General features: G+C 40.1%; 3 protein-coding genes across 12 annotated transcripts; all 3 read left to right on the forward strand.

Moving 5' to 3' along the window:
- Positions 1 to 44: 44 nt before the first annotated feature.
- Positions 45 to 9,621, forward strand: pfkfb2b (6-phosphofructo-2-kinase/fructose-2,6-biphosphatase 2b). 10 transcript variants are annotated; one of them, XM_067505876.1, is made up of 17 exons: positions 45 to 263; positions 608 to 744; positions 1,294 to 1,419; positions 1,827 to 1,923; positions 3,106 to 3,172; positions 3,372 to 3,446; positions 4,075 to 4,131; positions 4,260 to 4,384; positions 4,533 to 4,740; positions 4,841 to 4,987; positions 5,527 to 5,631; positions 5,842 to 5,971; positions 6,068 to 6,130; positions 6,383 to 6,447; positions 7,137 to 7,304; positions 8,009 to 8,031; positions 8,440 to 9,621. In XM_067505876.1, exons 2-17 carry the CDS (start codon positions 660 to 662, stop codon positions 8,507 to 8,509), a joined length of 1,611 nt encoding a protein of 536 aa, XP_067361977.1. In that variant the 5' UTR covers positions 45 to 263; positions 608 to 659; the 3' UTR covers positions 8,510 to 9,621. The 10 variants fall into 10 exon arrangements, with proteins under 10 accessions (XP_067361977.1, XP_067361978.1, XP_067361982.1 ...); XM_067505877.1 differs by lacking the exon at positions 8,009 to 8,031; XM_067505881.1 differs by lacking the exon at positions 7,137 to 7,304.
- A 160-nt stretch (positions 9,622 to 9,781) lies between these two features.
- On the forward strand, positions 9,782 to 15,120 carry yod1 (YOD1 deubiquitinase). Its single transcript, XM_067505897.1, is given in 4 exon segments — positions 9,782 to 10,271; positions 10,273 to 10,297; positions 11,970 to 12,182; positions 12,498 to 15,120. Coding segments are annotated over 4 exon segments (1,044 nt in total). The 5' UTR covers positions 9,782 to 10,163; the 3' UTR covers positions 13,196 to 15,120.
- Positions 15,121 to 15,613: 493 nt separating this feature from the next.
- On the forward strand, positions 15,614 to 22,870 carry zgc:158258 (uncharacterized protein LOC791186 homolog). The gene is made up of 4 exons (XM_067505884.1): positions 15,614 to 16,363; positions 18,924 to 19,079; positions 19,284 to 19,479; positions 19,583 to 22,870. The coding sequence occupies exons 2-4, from the start codon at positions 18,975 to 18,977 to the stop codon at positions 20,722 to 20,724; spliced, it is 1,443 nt and encodes a 480-aa protein (XP_067361985.1). The 5' UTR covers positions 15,614 to 16,363; positions 18,924 to 18,974; the 3' UTR covers positions 20,725 to 22,870.
- The last annotated feature ends 111 nt before the right edge of the window (positions 22,871 to 22,981 follow it).

Below are 22,981 nucleotides of genomic sequence, written 5' to 3' on the forward strand. Positions count from 1 at the left end.
TGCTTTTGAACTGGTGGTAACGGCTTGCGCATTGACGTACGATCTATTATCAGCGTTACGGTAAAGAAGGAAAACATGACGTAGAGGCGCACCTTCAGCCTGGAAGGGCACCAGCCGGTTGAGGAGGGACTTCAGCACCAAGGACAGGCCGACCAGACCTGCTCCTGCGGCCGCATCGGCGGACGAAGACTGTGTTCGGCAGAATTTGTGCAGCTGCGTCCGCAAAGGCGTGTGTGACTCATCGTGTGTCTCTAACCAAGCAGGTAAAAGACAAACGCTGAATGTGATGCTGTGAGAAACGCGGGCTGTGTGGATTATGGTCTATGTGGATTATGTTGAAATTCTTCCTGTCAGATTTAATGCCTCATGAACTCATTCACCCTGGTTAGATTAGAGGGAAATTCATACATGTAACTTTTGTTTGCCTCTGACAGATGATGTGGCAGCGCCTTTTCGCTGTGGCTTCTGGTTTTACAGTCGTTGTTGCCAGGGACACATAAAACCACATACTAAACAGACTGTCAGTGAAGCCGACAAGCTTTGTGTGCAAGATACTGTTCAGTGAGACATAAGACATTTATACGTCTGCCTGATTCCTCTGTTTCAGTCCAGCTTGGACAATGCACGTCTGAGGGAGCTGGTTTTCAACTGATCTCAACATGTCCATCGTTCAGAGAGACTATGGCTCTGCAAAGTCAGCAGAAGCCAGGAAAGCGGACCTGAGAACAAATGAGAAGAAATGCTGTAAGCTCAAGTTTCCTTGCAATTAGATTTTGGGCTCTTTTTGCCCGGTTGCTTGAAAAGAGCTCAGGTGCTTAATGAACAGTGAACAGTAGAAGCCCCTCTACTGTTCACGCTGGACTAAATTCACTAATTGTTTCCTTAGTCCTTAGGCTCCCAGAGAGCGAATCTCTGCAGGTTTAAAAAGAGTGGGAATTATGGCCGGTGATATTAAAAAGACGGTGTGACAACTTCTGTGGTACCTATTGTTCTAAAGAAAATTGCTTTTCCCTCCCGGGATGATTCTTCAGCTACTTTGTGTCCAAAGAGAGTCTTATTTTTGTCCAGTGCACACTTGGCCTAGTTCATTTATGGCCACAATCCTTGATGGATATAGTGTTTCTATGCTGAAAATCCAAATGCATCCAAAAGTCCAGTAAATCTGTTTTACTTCATTTATCTTTTTGTCATGCAGCACTTGTACCGCCCTTTGCAACAGAGGGGATTTACATACAATGCTGCAGCACTTTTTATGAATGTGTATAACCCAGCCAGCTCTTATGTCCCGTGTAGCATGGGCTTCCTACATGACAAACTCCCCCACAGTGATCGTAATGATCGGGCTGCCTGCAAGAGGGAAGACCTACATGGCAAAGAAACTCACACGTTACCTCAACTGGATCGGAGTCCCGACCAAAGGTAGAGCACTGGCATGTGACAAGTAGAAACCTGTTATCGTTATCGTCACTTTACAATTTATCCCAAATTTATCAGAAGGAGAAATTTAGTTGATTATAGTTGAACCTTCCGTTTAGCCAATAACAAGTAAACTAAAACATAACAATGGCTTTAACCAGCAGATGGACAAGGATCATAAAATCAAGATGTTAAATGTACAAGATCCTGATCTTACAGGTGAACCTGTACATTTTCTGTATATTTATACTTTGTATTGTACCCATTCACACCCCACATACAGCAACTGGTACATATATTCAAATGTATGCAAAATTTTAGCATCACTTCAATTGCAATTCAAACAAACCACCTCACTGGTGACAAACACAGCAGGGCCAGAGACTTAATGTCATTTGTGCATTTTGCAGTGTTTAACTTGGGTGTGTATCGCAGAGAAGCCGTCAGATCTTATAAGTCCTATGATTTCTTCCGCCACGACAATGAGGAAGCCATGAAAATAAGAAAGTAAGTGTATGTGCTCATTTATTAAAGAAAGAGAAGCTGTAGCATCTCTTTGCTTCAGTATCACATTTCTCCCAGTTGGTTTTCTGCAGCCTCCACTGCTGCATCAGTGACTAAGCTGCTTTTTGGACTAGCAGTCCACATTCAGGCAGGGTCAGAACAGCGTTCCTACTATCTCAAGCCTGCACTGATCTGTGGTTAAGTGTATATGTAGATGTATATGTCTGTCATATACGTCACACATAGCTAAGAATGGGACCACAAAAAATCCTTAGGACAACCTCTTTTCAGATCAACTGTAAATCACTGCTGGTTTCTCAAACCAATTGCATAAAGGATTAAAAAGATCTCATTCCCTCTCTGATCTTGCCCAGTTGTAGTGATTGAAATGGGGGTTTGTGGTGCATGACTGTCATGAAAGTGTGACAGGCTCCTGACAGCATCCCAGTGCTGAATCCTGACCTAGATATTAAACGAACCGCTGCTGCTGTCACTCTTAGGGGGCGTTCAAACTTATGGCCACAAAAGTCAGACACTCCCCCTCCAGGGTGTAGCATGGACGTAACAACCTGGGTCAAACAGCTGCTCTAAATCATTTTGAGAGGTTTTGTCTTCCTATTGGAGGTAACAGCTGGGCGAGTTGAAAGGAATAGTTTGACATTATGCATTTCCAGTCTTTTTAGAATTTTAGAAAAAATCATTGCTGCGATTAGTCTCACATTTATTCTTAAAGATATGTTTCGTATTTAATTCTCAGCAATAATTATTATTTTTTTTGCACATTTTCCAAATTGTTGAACTGGCCTTTTAACTCAACAGGACAATATAATTTAGAGTTTTCTTCAGAAATCTTCAGTAAAAAAACTAATCCAGCTTTTCAGTTTATGACCACAGATATCACCTACATCTTCCTGGTGTGGTATTAAAAAATATCTGAGGTGGCTAAAAACCTAATCTGCCTTCATGCTGAAGCATAGGGATAGCCTTTAAAAATCATGCTACAAATAAGTCGATTTAATTAATTAGCAGTTGAGTCAGTGGGTAAAGGCAGAAGCAACAATGAATAACCATTAAAAAAAGAAAACACTCACAACCAAGGTCTTTATGGTTGCAACATAGCAGTCATGAGAATTTCTTGCTGAAGCTGTCAGTGCGCCCTGCTGCCACGTTTCCTCTCTCCTGCAGGCAGTGTGCTCTGGTTGCTCTGCAGGATGTGAAGGCGTACCTGACGGAGGAGGGAGGCCAGATCGCAGTGAGTCCTCTCTGTCCATCTGTGGCTCTCTGCCATTTCTCAATCGTGGCTCAAAACCAAAAGACCTCATATAAACAACTAAACAGACACACATCTGCGAATCGGAAAGTCTTACTCCTCAACTGTCCTACAAACCTTTCACATTATTGATGAGAAGTTCTTCTTAATTTTTTATTTTTTATCCTTTGTATTGTATCAGGTTTTTGATGCAACAAACACAACAAGAGAGCGGCGAGACCTCATTCAAGCTTTTGTGAAAGAGAATGCATTCAAGGTGAGGTTGGCAAAATATATATGTTTTGTTATATATCACAGTTATTTCACCTATTATTTCATCCTTATGAATTAGATTCTTTGATACACATGAAGTCAAGTTCTGACTTAAATGACTTTTTTGCAGCAGGCATCATAATAGCCCATTTAAAAGATGAGTTTTATTGACATTCTTGCATGCAAATGGAAAAGTCATAAAAACTGCAAAAACACCCATTTATCACCGGTCTGTTCCATACCATCAAAGATATAAGCTACTGGTCACACTACACTATAGTAAGGAAGGTTTTTTTTCCCATGGATAGTGAGTCCACAGGTAATGAAAGGTTTTTATGGTTTGTTTAGTGGTTAAGTTCCAAAATCTTATATTCATCTGACCTGTAAATGAAGATCAGCGAAGCAGCACGCTTACACGAGGCCAGAGGCCGAGGAGTTGTTCGACCACTAGCAGTGCCACGGAGCAATGTCTTCATGGCTTGTCCGTGTGTTGTTTGTGTCTTGAATCCTGTTTTTTTTTTTTGCAGTACGGCGTCCTGTAGCTGGGCACTAGGGAATGAAGAGAAGATAAAGTCTGGTAGCTAGTAAATATGGGAAATAATGAGATTTATGTATTTCTTTTGGTTGCACAGGTGTTCTTTGTGGAGTCGGTGTGTGACGACCCAGAGGTCATTGCTGCCAATATTCTGGTATGTTCTAATGTCACCTGTGGCCTTCTGTCTGGGTCAAGCTGATAATGTAATAATATTCACTCTGTGGACGGTGTTATGTGATACCTGCAGTGGTTTTCATGTGCTGTGCTCAATACCTGTTGCAGGAGGTGAAAGTGTCCAGTCCAGACTACCCTGAGAGACACAGAGAGAGAGTAATGGATGACTTTCTGAAACGAATCGAGTGCTACAAGGTTACTTACCAGCCATTAGATCCTGATGATTATGATAAGTAAGAATTTATCCAGTCTTTATTTGAATTGGTATAAATTATTAAAAATGTTTACTATTAGATGGAGACGTTGCACGTTGCAGTTCCGAAAATAAACACTAGATGATGACAAACATGATTCAACTGTATGATTCTCTTGCACCTGCAGGGACTTGTCGTTCATCAAGGTGATGAACGTGGGACGACGTTTTCTGGTAAACCGGGTGCAGGACTACATCCAGAGTAAGATTGTCTACTACCTCATGAACATTGATGTGCACTCTCACTCTATTTACCTTTGTCGGCACGGGGAGAGCAACCACAATGTTGAAGGCCGTATCGGGGGAGACTCGGAGCTTTCTTCCAGAGGCAAACAGGTGTGATTGTGGAGCTGCTCTTTAATTATCCTCATTTTATGAATGTGCCAGGGCCTTCTCAAACCCCGGTGACAAGCACGTGATGTCTCTCACACCCCAGTTCACCCATGCACTGCGAGACTTCATTGAGGAGCACAAACTGTCAGATGTGAAGGTGTGGACAAGTCAATTGAGAAGGACCATCCAGACAGCAGAGGAGCTGGGGCTGCCGTATGAACAATGGAAGATTCTCAACGAGATCGATGCTGTTAGTACCGTGTTGTTTAACTTCCAGTGTATTACAAAAATAAGAATCACCACAGTTTCATGGAGTTCTAATATAGAAGGACATAGGAATAGGACTTTTAGAAAAGCAGGGCAAAGTGGGGGCTCCCTGCAAAGCTACAGGAAAGTAAGGGGGCTGCTGGTTAATATACTTTTGCAATTGCAATGCATCATCTCTTGGAAATGATTTTAAAAGCAATCTATATCCTTTTAATCATGTTCACATAGTGACTTTACGCTGTGGCTGTTACAGCCAAATGCAACATAAAAGAGGTTTCAGCCTAAAAGAAGTTGTTGTCGTTAGTTTTAGCTGTGTGGAAAAAAAGCAGCTAAAAATGTCTAATTAGCTATTGATAGAGGTCTACGGGTTATCGACCTACCGTGACAACACTTTTCAAAAAGCCAAAATACACACGCTGACTCACCAACAGAAAGGCAGGGGGATCCTCACAACAGGTGAGGATTTCAACACGATCCTTGCTTTCCCTACCAGTATCCAATGAACCCTTGCTTTTTTCCCAGGGTGTGTGTGAGGAGATGACCTATGAGATGATCCAGAAGACTTTCCCTGAAGAGTTTGCTCTGAGGGACCAGGACAAGTACCACTATCGTTACCCAGGAGGAGAAGTACGTTCGTAGACTCCTTTTATCCTATAGTTGCACACAGCTGCTCCTTTAGGAGTGTAGACAGACTAAAACCAGTGGGTCCATTTAATTCCATCAACTTTCTTTATTACTTGTCTTAGAATTTGCTAATAACCATTGTTAGGCCTGCTTGTTGCTTTTTAAACATAGCCTTCCACATGCAGAACAAACCTGTCTTTTCTGGCTCGTTAGTCCTACCAGGATCTTGTTCAGCGACTGGAGCCGGTTATCATGGAGTTAGAGAGACAGGGCAACGTGCTGGTTATCTGCCACCAGGCTGTGATGCGCTGTCTGCTGGCTTACTTCCTCGATAAAAGTGCAGGTAGAAAGACACAAGACGTGCATCAGTTCAGCACACACAGTGCAAGATTCTAGCGAGTGCTGATATGTGGTTTGTGGGTTTTTCTTGCTTCCACAGAAGATCTACCGTACATGAAATGTCCACTCCACACAGTGCTCAAACTTACCCCTGTTGCATATGGTAGGTCCTAAAACAACAATCAGGCGCCCAAATGAACAAATGAGGCCTCGCTTGCTTCTATCCTCCCTCCTGGTCAGGAATTTTTATAGGAAGCATTAGATATTTTTAGTTTTATTATATTTGGTTCTTTATCTGACTGCTTATTAGATAATATGTATTGTTTTTCATCCTTTCACGTCCGTTTTTCTTTTCCTGTGGTTGATGGTGTTTTTTAGTCTGATTAAACAACGTATTCTGTTTTTTATCTGTTAGGTTGTAAAGTGGAAATGTTTTATCTTAACGTGGAGGCAGTAAACACACATCGAGACCGGCCCCTCGTAAGTCGCTCTGAATCGAGCTGAAACAGACACACCGGTATTGCATATATGTGCACTCAGCATCACCAAATTAAAGCCTCAAATGTGATTTGTATGTGCAAACATATTTATCAGTTGTTCACTTGATCAGCCATCTTGAAAGTACAGCTGCAAATGTTTGTTGCGTCTGCTAGTTCAGTGCAATTACAATCACACTTCATCCCCTGTATGTGAGGCCTTGCTTCCTTTCTTTACACCCCAGTTTTGCTTTGTCCTTTTTCTGTTCAACCTTAAATTATCAGCCTGGCATGAGCCATGTTGAATGAGCTGTTAATGTGTTACACTGACCATGGCTGACCATGCTACCTTGCTTGGCTGATCTCATCATTACCATTGCTCCTGATGCGTTCTGATGTTATGCAGGTCATGTTTGTATTAATAGTGTGTTTGAGATAATCATCCCACTTTAAAATCTTTAACTTCTTTTAAATGAAGAAGTAGTTTGTCTACGTTGTCCGGGTTACGCTGTTACTGTTCAAATGTTTTAATATGGGTAAATTATTGTGTCGCTTCAGCGTCAGTTGTTTTGCCTTCTGCTGTGGATTCATGTGCAGACTTCAGCTTGACTGTGTCTGGTCAGGTGTCCCCTGGTGAATGTCTGTGCCCCTGATCTCTTCCCTTAACTCCTGCGGTATTTCATCTTCTACCAGGGTAAAATCCCGAGGGACTCAGCTCTCATGCATCGGCGGAATAGTTACACTCCCTTGTCCAGTCACGACCAGGTCAAGCGTCCCCGGCTCTACAGCGCAGGCAACCAGCCCTGGCTACCGCTCGCCCCTACCCCATCGGCTCTGATGCCAGAGGGACTGCAAAGCCAAGTTAGTGCCAGCGTTACCGGCTCCTCCTATAAACCAGTCACTGTTACGTGTACTCAGTCACCTCTCACCCCAGTTGTTACCCCGTGTTTGGCATTCGCTCCCCTCAGTCGTGGATCCTCCTAATGATTCAGTGTCTGTGTTTTAACTGACGTACATGGAGCCCATCTCTCTATCTATGTTTCTCTCTCAGGGCATGTTTTGTGCCTGAGCTGGTTGCTTTTTTACATTTTTTTTTTATTATTGTTGTTGTGGCTGTCAGATGCATGATTTCTGCTTCACCACTCGCCTGTCTCTTGCTTGAATTATGCAGACCAGCATGCCTACTATTGGCTGAAGAAAGCTCTTTGTGAATTAGCTACAAAGACATCACAGATATCCTTTATTCTAAATACCATGTATTTTATTGCTATAAATCCTTATAGTGTGCAATTATAGCACATCACAACAGAAATTTAAGGTTAAAACCAGAAGACAATTTGCAAAAACTTGTGTTAGCATAAAACAACACAAGACTCCTCAACGTAAAAGTTGTGACACACATTAATAATTTCAGATGCAGAAGGACTTTTGAATTCTAAGAATATATGTTCATGTTTGTATGTGTTGTGTATATGTTGAGCTTGCCTTGTGGGTACAGTGCTTCAGCCCTTCTCCACATATCTATCTGTCTCTCCCTCTCTCCACTTCCTCCAACTGTCTTACAGCCCTGGATAGGAAGCGGTCGTCTGTGAGTATTTTGGAGACTTTGGTACATGTATCCATCCTTCATTTTCTTTTCCATTATTCAGCTCGTGTCATTGTAACACATGCGGATCTATGTTATCACAGTGATGTATTTTATGATCTCCAGTCTTTGGGTTTCTCTAACCTTCCATTACCTTTGTACAGTGTAGGCTTTGTTTCATCGCAGCAGCCCTAACACTCTCAGACATTGATCAGTAAGTTAATAAATAGCTGCAACAATAAAAGGGACTTCAGTTAGAAAAATCTTTTGAAAGTACAGCTTTTAAAAATGTTTCAACAGGATCTTAAGAATCCTTTTTCTTGCCTGGGAAATGATTAGTCCCCTTAGATAGGATTTTCTGCTATAAGGCATTAACTGGTGAATTTCAGTTACATTTTCTTCTTCTTGAAGGATTCCCTGCGTGAAGGAAGCGACTTTGACAGCCCCGAAGAAACTAATGCCTGTGTCCGCTTCTGAGTGAAAATGAAAGCCTCTTTCTTCGTGGCACATGAGACGTCCTGGATTTAGTCAGGAAGGTGGAAAGAGATGTATTTTTTTTAAACTTAAAAAGTCTAAGAATGTTTATTTTCAAAATGAGGTCACTTTGACACGAAACCCCTTCCTCTATGTATTGTAACCTCTCTGTTTGCCTTTTCTCTGCATGTCAAGGCTTTGACCTCAAAGCCTTATCAATAGCATAATAAAAAGCTTTGCATGTGCCAAAACAAAAACAAAAAAACACTGCATTACAGAACTGGCAACTAATCATTATTACAAACAATACAATCCCTTACAAAACTTGCGATATGACAGAATTGGCACATCTGTACACCGCTGAATGTAATTTGAGAAAGTCATGAATTATAATCAAAATCAGCAATGCAAACAGAGCATGTTGTGAAGTATAAGCTTTAAAAATATTTTTCTAATAGAAATCTATCCCTGTATGAACAATCAGTAGTTGTTATTCTGAAGCCATTATCTGTTATGACTTATGTTAAAGATTTAGTTTATAGGTAACAACAGGATGTCGTGGAGGAAATTAAATTGCGATTTTGAGTTTCTTCCCATTTTAAGTTCTATGTGTTGTTAGAAAATGCACCAGCAGTAGATAAAGAAACTTTTTTTTTTGGTCACAATTCATCTGCAAATCTAATGTATTTAGCTGTGGTTATCTCTGAAAACCCCAAATCACAAATGCTCACCTGTTAATCTATTGTTCCTCTGGACAGTGTATTCGAGGACCATGTTGAGAGAAAGTTAGTTTCCTTTTTGATCACGCTATATTGGCAAATATTTAGTTTCAATTGCTTCTTGCTAAAGTATCTTTTCTCTGTAAATTTTATTTAATAATGGACATTGGTACATGTTTCATTCTAGAACTATATTATGTTTGACTGCTACAGTTGCCCTGTTCAAAGTCGCCTTCTTGTGCCTTTTTAGGAGACAATGATAACAAATTGTATGTGCCGTGCCAGTATTAGATATGATGTGTTCTACAATATACAAGTCATTTATACATGAGCTTCATATAATCTTTCCTTGTTTCATGCAACATTGTCTCAACATTATTAAATAACTGAATGAAATATAAAAATATATGCCTTGCTTGATAAATATTAGGCTTTAGGTAATATAAGAGAGATAAAATGACAAGTGTTATTTTATACAGGGGTACACGGGTAGGGTGGGCTTTTAAACGTTGGCTCCTTTAAAATTCAAACAATGAACCACTATCCCATCTGTAATTACATTTTAGATATCTGTAACTTCTACATTTCTAATGGTCAAACTTGTAAGTTTTACATTTTATATTATATATAAGTGAAGACTACAATCACATTCTTACAAGAGGAAATTACATCTCAAGATATCTACAATTTCAAGATTCCACCAATTTCATAGCTAAAACAATGTTTACATGTTCTAAAACCAAAATAATTGGTTTTAGTGGTTTTTATAATGTCTAAACTGACAATTGTAAATAAGAAGGATGTCATTCTGAATATCTGGAATGTTCTTTGGGATCAGGAAAAAATCATTACGCCACAGATCTAGCGAAAAATCCAGCGATTTAATATTAAACGCTGTTGCCATATTCGCACATGTCGTAAGTATTAGTGTAGCTCAACCACATGGTCGTGTCTATTCGAGGATTTACGCTACAAGAAGACAGCGGGATGACGCCGTGTCGATGTAAAGTGACGTTCTACACATCGGCGTCTGGTGGATGTTTATTGTTAAGAGGCAGGGTTTCAGTCAACGGCAGGTAAGACAACTAAATACCTTAGCTCGTTCTGTGTATTCGTGTGTCATTGGACAGGTGACCGAATTTTACCAACACGCGTCTGACCTATCCAGTTACCAATGGCTTTGGTAAAGCTGGACAGTTAGCCCTAAATTACTGGGCAAGTTAGCATGCTAACGTTAGCAGATAACCGTTAATTAGCTCACCTAAGGCTAATATGTGTTGATCGTTGTGCAGGCGGCGCAAGAATGATTCTTTAAAACATTCCACGGGAAACGCCGTAGCTGTGGACGTCGAGTTGAAAGGCAGATGCTGTATTTTTCTTGGGTCCTTCTTTTTTCCTAGCTTAGCCCACGATCTGACTTGTGAACTCGTCACCGTTGCTGCCAAAGACAAAGAGGATAAAACAAAGCAGTGTCAGCTGTTTCGTCCCACTGCCGCTGTGCATCGGCAGTTCAATTGTTCTGCCCCGTCGATTTAGAAAGCGGTATTATAATGGAACTGGCAGCATGACGTCGGAAATCCTAATGCGAGGCTTGTGGCACTTGTTAGGAACACAGTTGCTGCCAGGGGAAGCTAACGTAGCTTATCGCTATAGGTCCATACGTGCGTGTATGTGTCTGTGACTTGACACTGACATGATAACGATGCGGATGTAAACGCCAACTTAGAACCGGAGTGAGTTCTGAATAAAGTCAACTGGACACCACCAGCTTATACAGGTGGCGTTTCACCCCAGTTTGAGCCTCACACGTTTGAATTGATGGAGGTAGTTAGTAATTTAGTCAGAGCGAGTTATTTCCCTTATGTTTTTAACATTTAGTTGCTTCATCAGACATTACAACCTACCAGTCATTGCTATATGCAGATCTTGCTCTACAGCATATTTCATATATATCCTTCCCTTCCCCATTGCTTGTACATATTTAATCCCAAATCCTGTATCATTTTGTTTGTTTTTTAATAACCTCAATGTTCAGGTTGCCTCTTGTGTTTTGATGATTATTATTTGCTCCATTTTACTTTTAATCTTGTTCTTATCTTGTATGTTATATTAGAGAAGACAACCCAGAGACTTATTCTTTGTATGCTTGCATACGTGGCTAATAAAACTGATTCTGAATTTGATTTCTATAGACCTGTCACAAAAACCTCGACCGTCAGTTTGTGTGTGTGTGTGCAGTTTAAGGTATTGTTACACCTATAAATAATGTGCAGATAATAACCCCCCTTCATTTTAAAACTGTACTTACAGCTACAACGGTCTTTACATGAGGGATCCTCTGAATCAGCCATTACTCTATGTAACCAAAAACAGCTCTCAAAGCACAGCACGATATTTAAAGAGCAATTAAAAGCTTTTGATTTCCTTTATTTCTTTAGGTCACTTCTATTTTATTTTAATGTTCAATACAATAACACATGGATGCGAAATAATAAATAACCGTAGGTTGTATTTCAAACTATTTATTGGGGAACAGAAAGTGATACATATTTATTATCACACAGACATAAACTGGATTTAGGGAGGTATTGTATACGAATATTTCGGTTGTGCTTTTATACTCAAACAAAAAAACTAAGTAGAAAAGGTGATTTATAAACAGATGTCCATCAAATGTCTCCTTGATAGCTATTACTACTTTTTACACATTTGTGTTAATTTCATATTTGTTGCTGTGTGTTTTTGCAGGCAGGATGTTGCGGCTTCGCTGTAAAACCAAAAATGGGAGCCACATAATGCAAGGTTTGACTCATCAGTCCTGTGTCCAAGAGCTGAAGCGTAAGGTTGAGGAGCTGACTGGAATTCCCTGTGATGTGCAGAAAATTATGGTCGGTTACCCACCCTCCAGCCTTGATCTTCGAAATGGAGATGCTCACCTCAAGGATTACCCCATTAAATCAGGTAAGCCATCCAAGGTGGCCCCATTTATTCTTTGAAAACTGGACAGTATTTCTGGATAAACCATAGCTTTGATACGGTTTCTGTAAAGCGACTTTTAAACTTCTTTCTCGAATGCTGTGAGCATTGCGTTTAAGCAGAAGTCTCAAAACCCCGAGTAGCCCAACTGTTTAACAGAGCTCACGTAAACATTGTTTACTAAATACAAAACATGTCAAGTACATGCAAAGGATTTAATTATTTATTAGATTATTGTGAACAAAAGTGTTTCCTCTTAGTGTTTCACTGAATTCGAACAAGTCTTATCATTCTCTACAGGCGACACGCTCATCGTTGAAGAAGAAAAGAACAAACCAAAGTCTCAGGCTCATCCCGCTGTAACTAAGGCACCCTGCCTGGAAGCCTCGCCCATGTTAGCACGCAGAGTGGTCCCTGCTGACAACTCCTGCCTCTTCACTAGTGTGTATTACGTGGTGGAAGGTGGTGTGTATGACACTGCTTGTGTCCCTGAGATGCGAGGCCTCATCGCCCAGATTGTTTCAAGTGACCCTGCAGCTTACTCTGAGGCAGTGCTGGGAAAGAGCAATGAGGAATATTGTTCCTGGATAAAACGTGATGATACCTGGGGGGGAGCTATTGAGGTGTCCATCCTGTCCAAGTTTTACCAGTGTGAGATCTGTGTGGTGGACACTCAGACAGTCAGAGTGGATCGATTTGGGGAGGATGCTGGCTACCACAAACGTGTGCTGCTGATCTACGACGGCATCCACTACGACCCACTGCAGAAGCAGACCCTCGGCTCTGACGCCCCGCCGCAGACTATCTTCTCCACCACGGACGACGTAATCCTGGCGCAGGCCTTGGAATTGGCCGATGAGGCTCGCCGCAAGCGGCAGTTTACGGACGTTAACCGCTTTGCGTTGCGCTGCATGGTGTGCCAAACAGGCCTGGTGGGACAAAAGGAAGCTCGAGAGCATGCCAAGGAGACAGGCCACACTAATTTTGGTGAAGTGTGAACAGTGTTTTTTTTTTTTTTTTTTCCTCCTCTCACAAAAAAATACAACCACCACCAACTCGCTGCCCCATGTCTGACAAGTGTGTCAGTCTCGTGTGACCCTCTACCTCACATTGTCCAGTGACATCTATGGAGAATCTGCAGGAACTGCATTCAGCCTCTAACCGGTTCAGTGTTACCTTTTAACTGCTGTCACTTCAGAAACACTAGCCCAGGGCTCTGTCATTAAAACACGACGTTAATCTGTTGGGGATGGTTTCAGATCTGTTAAACTAGGTAAAGTTAAATATGCAAACAGTTCTCGGGGACGTGTTTTAATCTGTTGAGGTTCCTTGATAGCTGGGTTGTATCGACGCAGACCAAATCTCGGCTAAGGAGTTTTCAGTACTTGCTGACTGTAATTCTGTGAGAAAACCCTACTATCTGCCTCTACAAAGAGTTTAAAACCACCACTAAGAATTATTTGCATGATGCTGTTCACAGTTGTCTTAAACACACCAAGTTTGACTGTTATTAATCAAGTTTGTAATGTAGCATGTTTGTTTGTTTGTTTTTTTTATTTCCCCACAATGGACAGATGTTTGTCCCCAACTATTCAAGAACCCAAAACTTCAGAATTCTGAATTGCTCAGCACATTTGGGCTGTGCTAAAGCTAAGCTGGATTCATTTATATGAAACATCAACAGCTTTCGGCCATAGCTGAAGGTGTTCCGCACAAGTTTTTGCGCTGGATCCTTTTTTTTTTAAATTTTTTTTTTTGGGGGGGGGGCTCGGGACCGGCAGCAAGGTCGCCCATCATGGGTGCTTGGGGCCAAGCTGGATTCATTTATATACATGTCTTATTTGTGTCATCCTTTTGAATTGACCGAGTAGTCGCCCGTGATATTTATTGAAATTGAGGTGTTTTGAAATACAATATTATTACTTGTGTGGGCATTTTTTTTCTTTTTTGGTGTAGTTTTATCCATCACGGCTTAAATTAGAGAAAAAAAAATAAAGTATTGGTGCTGAAAAAAAAACTGACAAGATTTGTAGAGATTTGTTTTTGTCCATGGATGTGACAGGTTTTCAGGAGTGATTTTAGTTGTACTTTTATTATTACTGCATAAACACTTCAAACTTGACCATAGATGCTTGAGTATTGTATTTCACAGCACAAGTAATAGTGAGACAATTGTGTGATGACACTGTATGAGATCCTGCTCACTCAGTGCATTTACTGTTCAGGTACAGTCTATACATTGTGCTTTGCTAATCCAAATTATCCATTTACCTCCCACAAACTGAAGGCTCATTTGAGTTCATTTGTTGTACTGCCACTGCCACTGTATGTTTTTGCACAACTGGAGTATGTTCTCATGTTTTCAGTCAGGCACCTTTTACTTATTGCTTTAATGCTCGCTGCCTGCAACGATCAAACATGCACTTAGACTAAACATCAGGTCAAATGGTATTAGGTGGTGGCCATTTAGATAATTTGGCTTTTTTTTCCTTTTTTTTTTGAAGTCCAGTATATTATGCAGAGCAAGTGTTTCTTCTTCACATATCTGTGATGGCAATATTGGTACTGATTTGTTGCCAAAAAATTACACTTAATAAAAGGGGGCCAGATTTTTTACTTGGTCCATGTTGGAAATGAAAGCCAAAATGTCAGGTTTCTTTCCTTGTTGGAATGTGAATTGCTATTCCATCGCCCCCATCATTAAATTAGCGAGTTTAAACAGTGAAAATGCATTAATCAGCTTGCATAAAACTGAAAACTATTAAAGTGCTTTGTTGTATTTTGTAATAACCAAGTTCTTTTGACTCTACGACAATAACAATGAATGTTGCACACAAAGCACTACAGAATAACTGGATTTACTTGATTTTTTTTTTTGGTTTGTTTTCCAGTGTTGTGTCACAATTAAAAATTATAGCCAGTGATGCTTGTGTACGAGTGATTCTGCATCAACAGCTTCATTTTTTTTTTTTGGTTTCTTCTCTATAATAATTGTTACAGTTCAACTTTCTTAATACATGTTGCAACACTAACGGTGTCCACATACATCACCCATCTCAGTAACTTTTATACATTCCATGGCCACTGGAAATAAACTCTAGTTGGGTAAACAACACACATCCTGTTGCATGATAGTGGGATTACACAACCTACATGTTATTTTAAGAAACTTCTACCGTTTCTTAATAGGATTTAAGATTTGTTTACTCACTGTTTAGACAACTGCTACTATAAAGAAGCAAAGGGAAATAGCATTTGCAGTATAGCTTTTAGGGATAAATAAAACATGTAGCACAATTAGTTTAAGTCATCTAGATTATTTGAGCATGTATATCAATCATTTTCTATGAGGCATTTTTAATATTTTGCAGACAAAAGTTGATTAATTGAGAAAACAGTAGCTCGGCAAGTAATAGTAATGTTAGTGACAAGTACATTGTTTTTTTTTTCGCTATAGCTGTAATAAAATCCTAAGGGTACAGTATGCATTTATATTCTACAGTATACAGTAACATTTTTAAAGTATTTTAATAAAATGTGCTTAATAACTAATTTTATTGTGAAAATCTTGACACAGGAACGTCAGCCAGAACAAGCGATTCACTTCTAAACGTTTGAGTGAAATCAAAGAACTATTATCTCTGCTTAATTAGTTTTGTAGTTTCTCATTTGTTTTCATTCTATAAGGAAAACTGCCTGAAGGGAAGAACTTCTGAATAGTTCATCTTTTACGACAGATTTGAAGAAGAAAAAAAGGTGAGCCTGTCCTTTAAAAGACATGTCCATACAGTAATGCTAAAATAAAAGTGCGTTGTCGCAAAGATGACTTCACACCCGTCACCACAATAACTCAGGCCACGGATATATACTGTATAAACAAAATACCGCTTACATTTGGGAGTAATTATCTCTCAAATGATTTTTTTTTAATTTTACGTTACAATAGAAACTTCAAGTAACGATGCTACTCTACGGGAAGCACATGATTAGCAGATTAGCGCGGCTGTTCGTTGCTATGACGACGCGTCTTTACGTGATTGACGCTCTCTGATTGGCTACAGGCTCCGGGCACAAAGTCCTTGGTGCAGGTGTATTAGAGCCTCTCACTCACCGCGTCTTCATTTGCACAAGAAGCAGAACAAGGACAACTCGGTGCATTCAAACAGGTATGCGGTCGATTTATGAATCTTCTCTGAATATTTTGTGGCCACTTTGTGTGTTTTACTACTCAGCTATATTTAGTTAGAAACACACCTTTATGTCAACTTTATGTAAGACTCGTGCAACAATTTACAAACGTGTTCACCTTAGCGATTATCCTTATTTGAAAACCATTTCCTGGTTGATCTAATGTGAAGTAACGTTTTATCAACAGATTTTTGTTCTTTGTAAACGCTGTATCGGTGGCACACTACAGAAGCTGTATAGCAAAATAATCTTGGACCCTAAGGGATGTCAAAGCAGAGGGTTAAAGGTCAGGCAGTGGGAGTTAAAATAAGTACACTGAGCCATAATGATTTCACTTAGTTGCACAATCTCCTTAAAACGACGCATTATGGACAGTAAAACCTTTAGCAGCTGCTTTTATGGCTACAATCAAAACTGCTGTGTTATCGGGTCAAAAGATTCCAAGGAGTTTGATGTAGGTGTTAAAATTATAGCCTCAATCTTGATTTTCACCCTGCTTTCAGTAGCAGTTGCTACTGTGTGCATGATTATGGATATGTGGATGTTAGATTTTTAAGATGCCCTTTCATTAGAAATGGACGGGAGGAGTTAATGATTAACTACATTGTCTAGTCTGAAAGGGGACAAAGCCATGTTACACTACACACTTAACAGAAGAACACGTTTACTAATATTCTAGTATAAAGAAAGAAGGAAAACATATTTCCCAATAACCTAATGGTTTTAAGGTTAAAATAGATTATCCATGTCCTACCAAAGTGCTGTAATAATCTTCAGACTACAACTGTTGCTCTTATGTCCATTTGAACATAACAGACTGTGCCCGGTGCAAACACAATAAACTTTATCTCAGAATGATCTCCTGATTCATATCCTTCGGATTCCCATGCCGACCTGCTTGCAGAGGATGTTCACATTGGCATGAGGAAAGAGGCATTACATTTTCACAGGGATGGGATAACATGGCAAACCTTGAACAGAAAGTGCTTTTGTGCCTCTCTTGGCCCTTTCCTCAGGTTGTAACTTATCCAGAACTCCCCTTTTTTCCACTAGGATCAGACAGGGGTACCTTTATACTCAGTGTTCAGCTCCATTTCTACAATAGTGGTGAACAGCCATTTTATTCTCTAAAATTATCCAAGCTTCCAGTGGTTAATACAATTTAACCAGTCACTAATCACGCTACAGAAACAAACATGCACACGATATTTCTGCACCAGTTCAAAACGACGTTCATGTCTCTGGAAGAACAGACAGCCAAATTTGAAAAACATGATATTAGACTTCAATGTGGTCAACTGGCTATCACATAGCTTACGGGAGACATTGCTGCTGCCCTCCACCCCCTGAAACTGATCCGGTTGATGAAGATTACGAGTGGCATGTGTGCTGTAATCTGAGTCACATGCAGTAAGAGGACTAGTTAGATATCGGTCCGAAACACACTAAGCTATGACAGCTTGTCCCATCAACAGAAAGCTGGTCCATGACAATGAGATGATATTTACACAGCTCTATCAGGCCCAGTAATCCACCTTTACTTGTGCATCTACCCTTGCAGCTTCTAGGGATCATTGCAGTGGTTTTAGCTATTGAACAAATATTTTATTGAATGTTACTGTAAACTATTTGCTAAACATACTGCAGTATTCTAGACTAAAGGTAATAGCCTTTATGTAAACTAAGAAAAAAAAACCCAAAACTTTAGTTTTTTGTCAATAGATACATCATAATTGCAAGATAAAGCTAGATTTCATAGCTAATAATAACAGAGCTTATGAAGGCAACGTTCCTAAATACGGAGTGTAGGAATTTACCCGCACACAATGCATCAATATTTGTGGTTTATGGCATTATATTCTTTGTTGTGCACTGTTGTCCAAGTCATGCTGGGATATGATAAAAATTACTGCCTGCTTACATTTAGCTTACTGAACAACAGTCAATGTATGTAAAGCAGTGTCAAAACACATTTAGCAAAGAGCTGGTAAATATTGGTTGTTAAATAATTGGTACTTTTTTGCAGAGCCCTTAACATTGTTTTTCAATGCTAAATTTTAATGTATTCAGGGTGAACAGTTACTTGTAGTTCTAAGTATTATTTTCCAGGTTTTGTCTATGGAAATGCCATAACGACACGGCAATGTGTTTTTACATACTGTTTGTGCATACATCCTTAATTATTGGTTAACTAGAGGCCTTTTAAGGTTGATTAGAAATTGCTGCTTAAAGTTAGAACCAACACAAAAGCCATTGTATGCTTGAGCAAATGTATCAGAAGTAGATAATGCTGAAAGAATAAGACATTTTGTGATGAATAACAATAACAATATGGGTCATAAGGGACTGTTTCATAACTTACACAAATTGATCCAAACCAGTGGCCGTCTAGGAAAAAGGCCATGTAAAAAACCTAACCAAAAAATAATAACTAGCGAGGTCCATGAAAAGGAACCTATTTCTATACACTAAATATTTGGCTTTGTTGAGCTTGCAGAGACTTGGGCTGTAATCTAACCCAATATTCCCTTTTCACAGGGTGAAATACAACTATCTGTGTCACTAAGGTCCAAAAAGTAGGGCACCAAGATGCCCCAAAGTGATACCTGGCCAGGTGGCACTGGATTGGAGACGATGACTGGCATGGACAGTGCTGGCAGCTGCGACAGTGTTGTCAGTGCTAATTCTGGCTTTGTGAGTGACTGACCTTATCTCACTGACCTCATCTGACAGTTTATAGCTCTTCTAGAACTCATAAAAATATGAAATAGAGATAAAATCATGCTAAGGCATCTAGCTTCATTGTGTCTATATTAAGAAGTAACTTTTTCTTTTGAGTTTGTGTCACTTTTGGAATTACACATGGTGGAATTTCTGCCCTTCTGTTGTGTATTACAGAGTGATGATAGTATGGAGCACCTGTCTGCTGAAGAGAAAGCTTGTCTCATGTTTTTGGAGGAGACTATTGAGTCTTTGGACACTGAGGAGGATAGTGGACTGTCCAATGATGAATCTGACCAGCTGCCCGGCCCTGGCAACGTTGCTACTAAGGTGGCTGACCTATCAGCCTCCATTAGCATGAGCACGCTAAATGGTAAGTTCATCTCTGGGGACAGAGGCAGAAGTAACTAGTCAGCAGCGAATGAAACACGTATTAGGAAGTTCTAATAGCAAACCTGTGCTTTCTTATCTTCCAGGTTCACCAAAACCTGTAGAACCCACAAAAGGAAATGTTGAAAGCAAAGTCAATCAGAGCTACCTGGTTCCTACACCACTGCTTTTGGCAAGCAGCCCTCCATGTTCTATACAGAGTAAACTGGGCACTTCTCCAGATAGGAACCTCTTTTGCAAGCCTCAGTTTACTCATGCAAGCGACAAACCTGGTCCCCAAAACAACCAGAAACCTGTTGCTGGTTCAGTACCTTTAGAAGTTAATGTGGTGATACCTCCTCCGACAAAATCCAAGGACTATTCATTCAGAACAGCTGAGGGTCCTTTGCCTAGAGGACCCCTTTCCTATGACGCACTTGTTCATTTGCGAAGGAGTGCCTCCACAAAGAAGACCCCTTTATGTCCCACAATTGATCATACTATAGAGGTGGACAAGAACCTTCCTTGCACAATCGAAGGCCAAAACCTTAAGCTACTAAAACTTGACAGATCCCATTCAAAGGTTTCCAAGCCTAAAATAGGCCCTCCAGCTGTGGCCCCCAAACCCAAAAAGATTCCTGCAAATGTATCAGTAAAAACACAAAATGCTGCATCGATAAACTCAGACTTGTCCTATGATGTCAAGCAGGCACCAGATCCCCAGGTAGTGAGACAGGAAGCTTTGCAGAAGCTTGGCCTCCTGAGGGACCAAGAGCCAGAAGAGGAGACAGAAGCTCCACCGTTTCCTCCTCAATCCAACTCATCTATGGACACATCAGCAAAGAGAGTTACTAGAGGTCCATCTAATGTTAATCCATCAAGAAGCTCATTGTTTTGTGATTCTCAACTGCCCACAGAACCCAAAGCCAGGTCTCTGCAGAGCAGCACTAGTTTTAACTACTCTACCAAACACGACCAACAGCTTGCATCTTTCTTACATCCTGCTGAAGCTAATAAACTGAAGGCTGTTAGTCTGGAACGTTCATCTGTGTCGGGCAACCTGAAAAATTGTAGGAACTGTCCTGAGCCACAACACGTGACAGCAGCAGAGCAGCTCAAAAGCACCGCTGCCGCTCAGCCTTTACCCGACAAACCCTCAAACTCAGTTTCCTACACGGTGATGGTGGTGCCTGGGATGGGAGCTGATCGAAAAGAAGCACTCAGAAAACTGGGACTGCTGAAAAAATAAAAACAGCACAAGCCTGCCTGCTTCTGCACTGACAATTCTATCAGCTTAGAGAGAGCTAGAGCACTAAGCAGGGGCTTGGCACGTTGGCAGATTAAAATAGATAAAGGAGAAGAGAAATGATTTAAAGGGCAATACCAGCAATATTTGCTTGCAGATCATGGTTGCATTCTTATTTGAGGGCAGTTTTTCCTCAACTGTTGTTCTTCTGTGGATTTCCTATTGTCTAAAATGAACACTTTCAAAAAACAGATGCTCTAAAAATTAGGAAAAATAAAAAAGAAGTGCTAATGAAATGCTTTCTAATCGGCATCAATCTCTGAATCAGACGCCACTATACTTAAAAGAAAACATAAACCCAAATCAATAGAACTTACATTACTTTGAATTTCATAAATACATGAACTTCATAATTCACAGATGTGCCTCTAAGTAGAGTGTACAAATGTAGTGGACTGACTACATTTGTGGGAGCAAGTAGATGCACCTCATAACTGCAAAAACCACAAATTGAATCTTCTGGGGTTATTTTTCAGTTTTTTTCTAAACTCTAGCCGCACCCAAAATTATTTAACCCTCACTGAAAATGTATAGACTGTCAGTTTGATTTGCTCGTTGCAAAAACAGTAAATACACAACACAACAACTGTTACAAGTTTTTCCTCTAAAGTCAACAAAAAAAAAAAAATGCAACTTTAAATGCTGCAGCTTAAAAATTAATCTCTCATATACTTTGTAGAGTAGCCTTTTGCTTGTTATGGCCTTTTGCAAATATGATGCATAGCCAGACGCCAGCTTGTCACAGTATTCCTAAGGAATCTTTTCAAACATTCCTCATGAGCAATGTTCTCCAGTTCACTTTTGTTCCTGGGTTTGCTTGGTGAAACTTCTTTATATCGGGTTCAAATCATGCAAATATGACAGCTACTCTAGAATCTCCCAGGACCTGTTCTGTAAGCAAGCCTCCTACCCTTGGGACCATCATTGTCCTGGACAAAAGTATGTCTTGGACGTCTGGCATGGAAACCTTCAGCATTTAGTATGCGCCTTACTTGCTGGAGGTCTTTTGGCAATCACAGGGTTCTCGCCACCTTTCTTCTCAGGAATCTGCTTGTAGCCTTTGATATCTTCCTTTTACTGCCCCGCCCTGGTAGTGTAGACATTGTGTTCCATTAACTCTGGACTTTTGAACTATGCTTCCCATTGTGTTTCTAGGAATATTCAGTGCCTTCGCCACCTTTTTGTGTCCCTTTTCTTGTTTGCATTTTGTGTTGAATTTAGAGGAAGCACTTGTAACCCTGAATTTCCTCATTGCAAATAGCTGAAAGTTTGTAAAGTTTGCCAAACCATAAAATTGTCTACAAGGGTTGTATAACTGTAATTGTACATTATTAATAAGATTCAATGTCATTGTGTGCTGGGAAGAACATTTGGCCAACATTTTCCAATTATGCAGCTTAGTTTGTTATACTTCAGTGTAGACTTGTGATTTTAAATGTATTTGTCCTAAAGGTTTTCATTTTCACACAAACACAAAGAAACTTTATTGCAGTCAAACCTTCATCCCTGTAGCCTGACAAAGTAACTTTACCTCTCTGCATCATGCAGCACTCCACTCCAGAATAACTAGTAGTGACACTACTCATCTTACACGACACACTCGGGCAATAAGAAAGAATGCTCAGTGGTTCTTCCATTATCGGATTATCTTGAACCTAGCGTCTTTGTGAGCTTAGCAGACCAGGGCTTTCATTTCAGTTTTTAGTGATATCCCATCTGCCCGCAGAACTTTTAACTCATCCTTCTCACTTATCTGGATGGCTATTCAAGTGTTATGTAACAGCCTGGAAGCCTTCATTGAATCAGTCCATGGTTGATTATTACATGAAACAATTACAGCTGCCTTTTGAAGAGGTATTGCTTAATAAGGCAAAGGGTTCCTGTAATTGGTCACTATCCATGTCTAGTATATGTGGACACAAACAAATAAAGGGTGTCAAATTTTTAAACTAACACTGCAGGTCAAGTATTTTTAAACAATGGTTAAAGAAATCGTGGTTTAGTCAAGTTAATGAATATGATACCAACTGTCTGCTGCCACTACAAAATCCTCCCTGATGCATTTGTGACAATGGGGTCATTGACTTGCCTTTACACTACAAACTAATCTTAGACCATTTGAGAGGTTTTCTTTTTATTGTATTGTCGTATTAACTCTACAAACTCCAAGTTTAAATGTTTGTTTTTAAATAAAGCCATA

The sequence above is a fragment of the Channa argus genome, chromosome 5 (assembly GCF_033026475.1).
Source record: "Channa argus isolate prfri chromosome 5, Channa argus male v1.0, whole genome shotgun sequence".
Taxonomy (NCBI): Eukaryota; Metazoa; Chordata; class Actinopteri; order Anabantiformes; family Channidae; genus Channa; species Channa argus.

Bases quoted from the DNA above. Each gene is read 5' to 3' on its own strand.
- pfkfb2b (XM_067505874.1), top strand. From the start codon at position 660: ATGTCCATCGTTCAGAGAGACTATGGCTCTGCAAAGTCAGCAGAAGCC. The intron at 1,924-3,105 runs GTAAGTGTATGT...TCTCTCCTGCAG, and splicing joins GAAGCCATGAAAATAAGAAA to GCAGTGTGCTCTGGTTGCTC. The intron at 6,131-6,382 runs GTAGGTCCTAAA...TTTATCTGTTAG, and splicing joins ACTTACCCCTGTTGCATATG to GTTGTAAAGTGGAAATGTTT.
- zgc:158258 (XM_067505884.1), top strand. From the start codon at position 18,975: ATGCCCCAAAGTGATACCTGGCCAGGTGGCACTGGATTGGAGACGATG. The intron at 19,080-19,283 runs GTGAGTGACTGA...TGTGTATTACAG, and splicing joins TCAGTGCTAATTCTGGCTTT to AGTGATGATAGTATGGAGCA. The intron at 19,480-19,582 runs GTAAGTTCATCT...CTTATCTTCCAG, and splicing joins TAGCATGAGCACGCTAAATG to GTTCACCAAAACCTGTAGAA.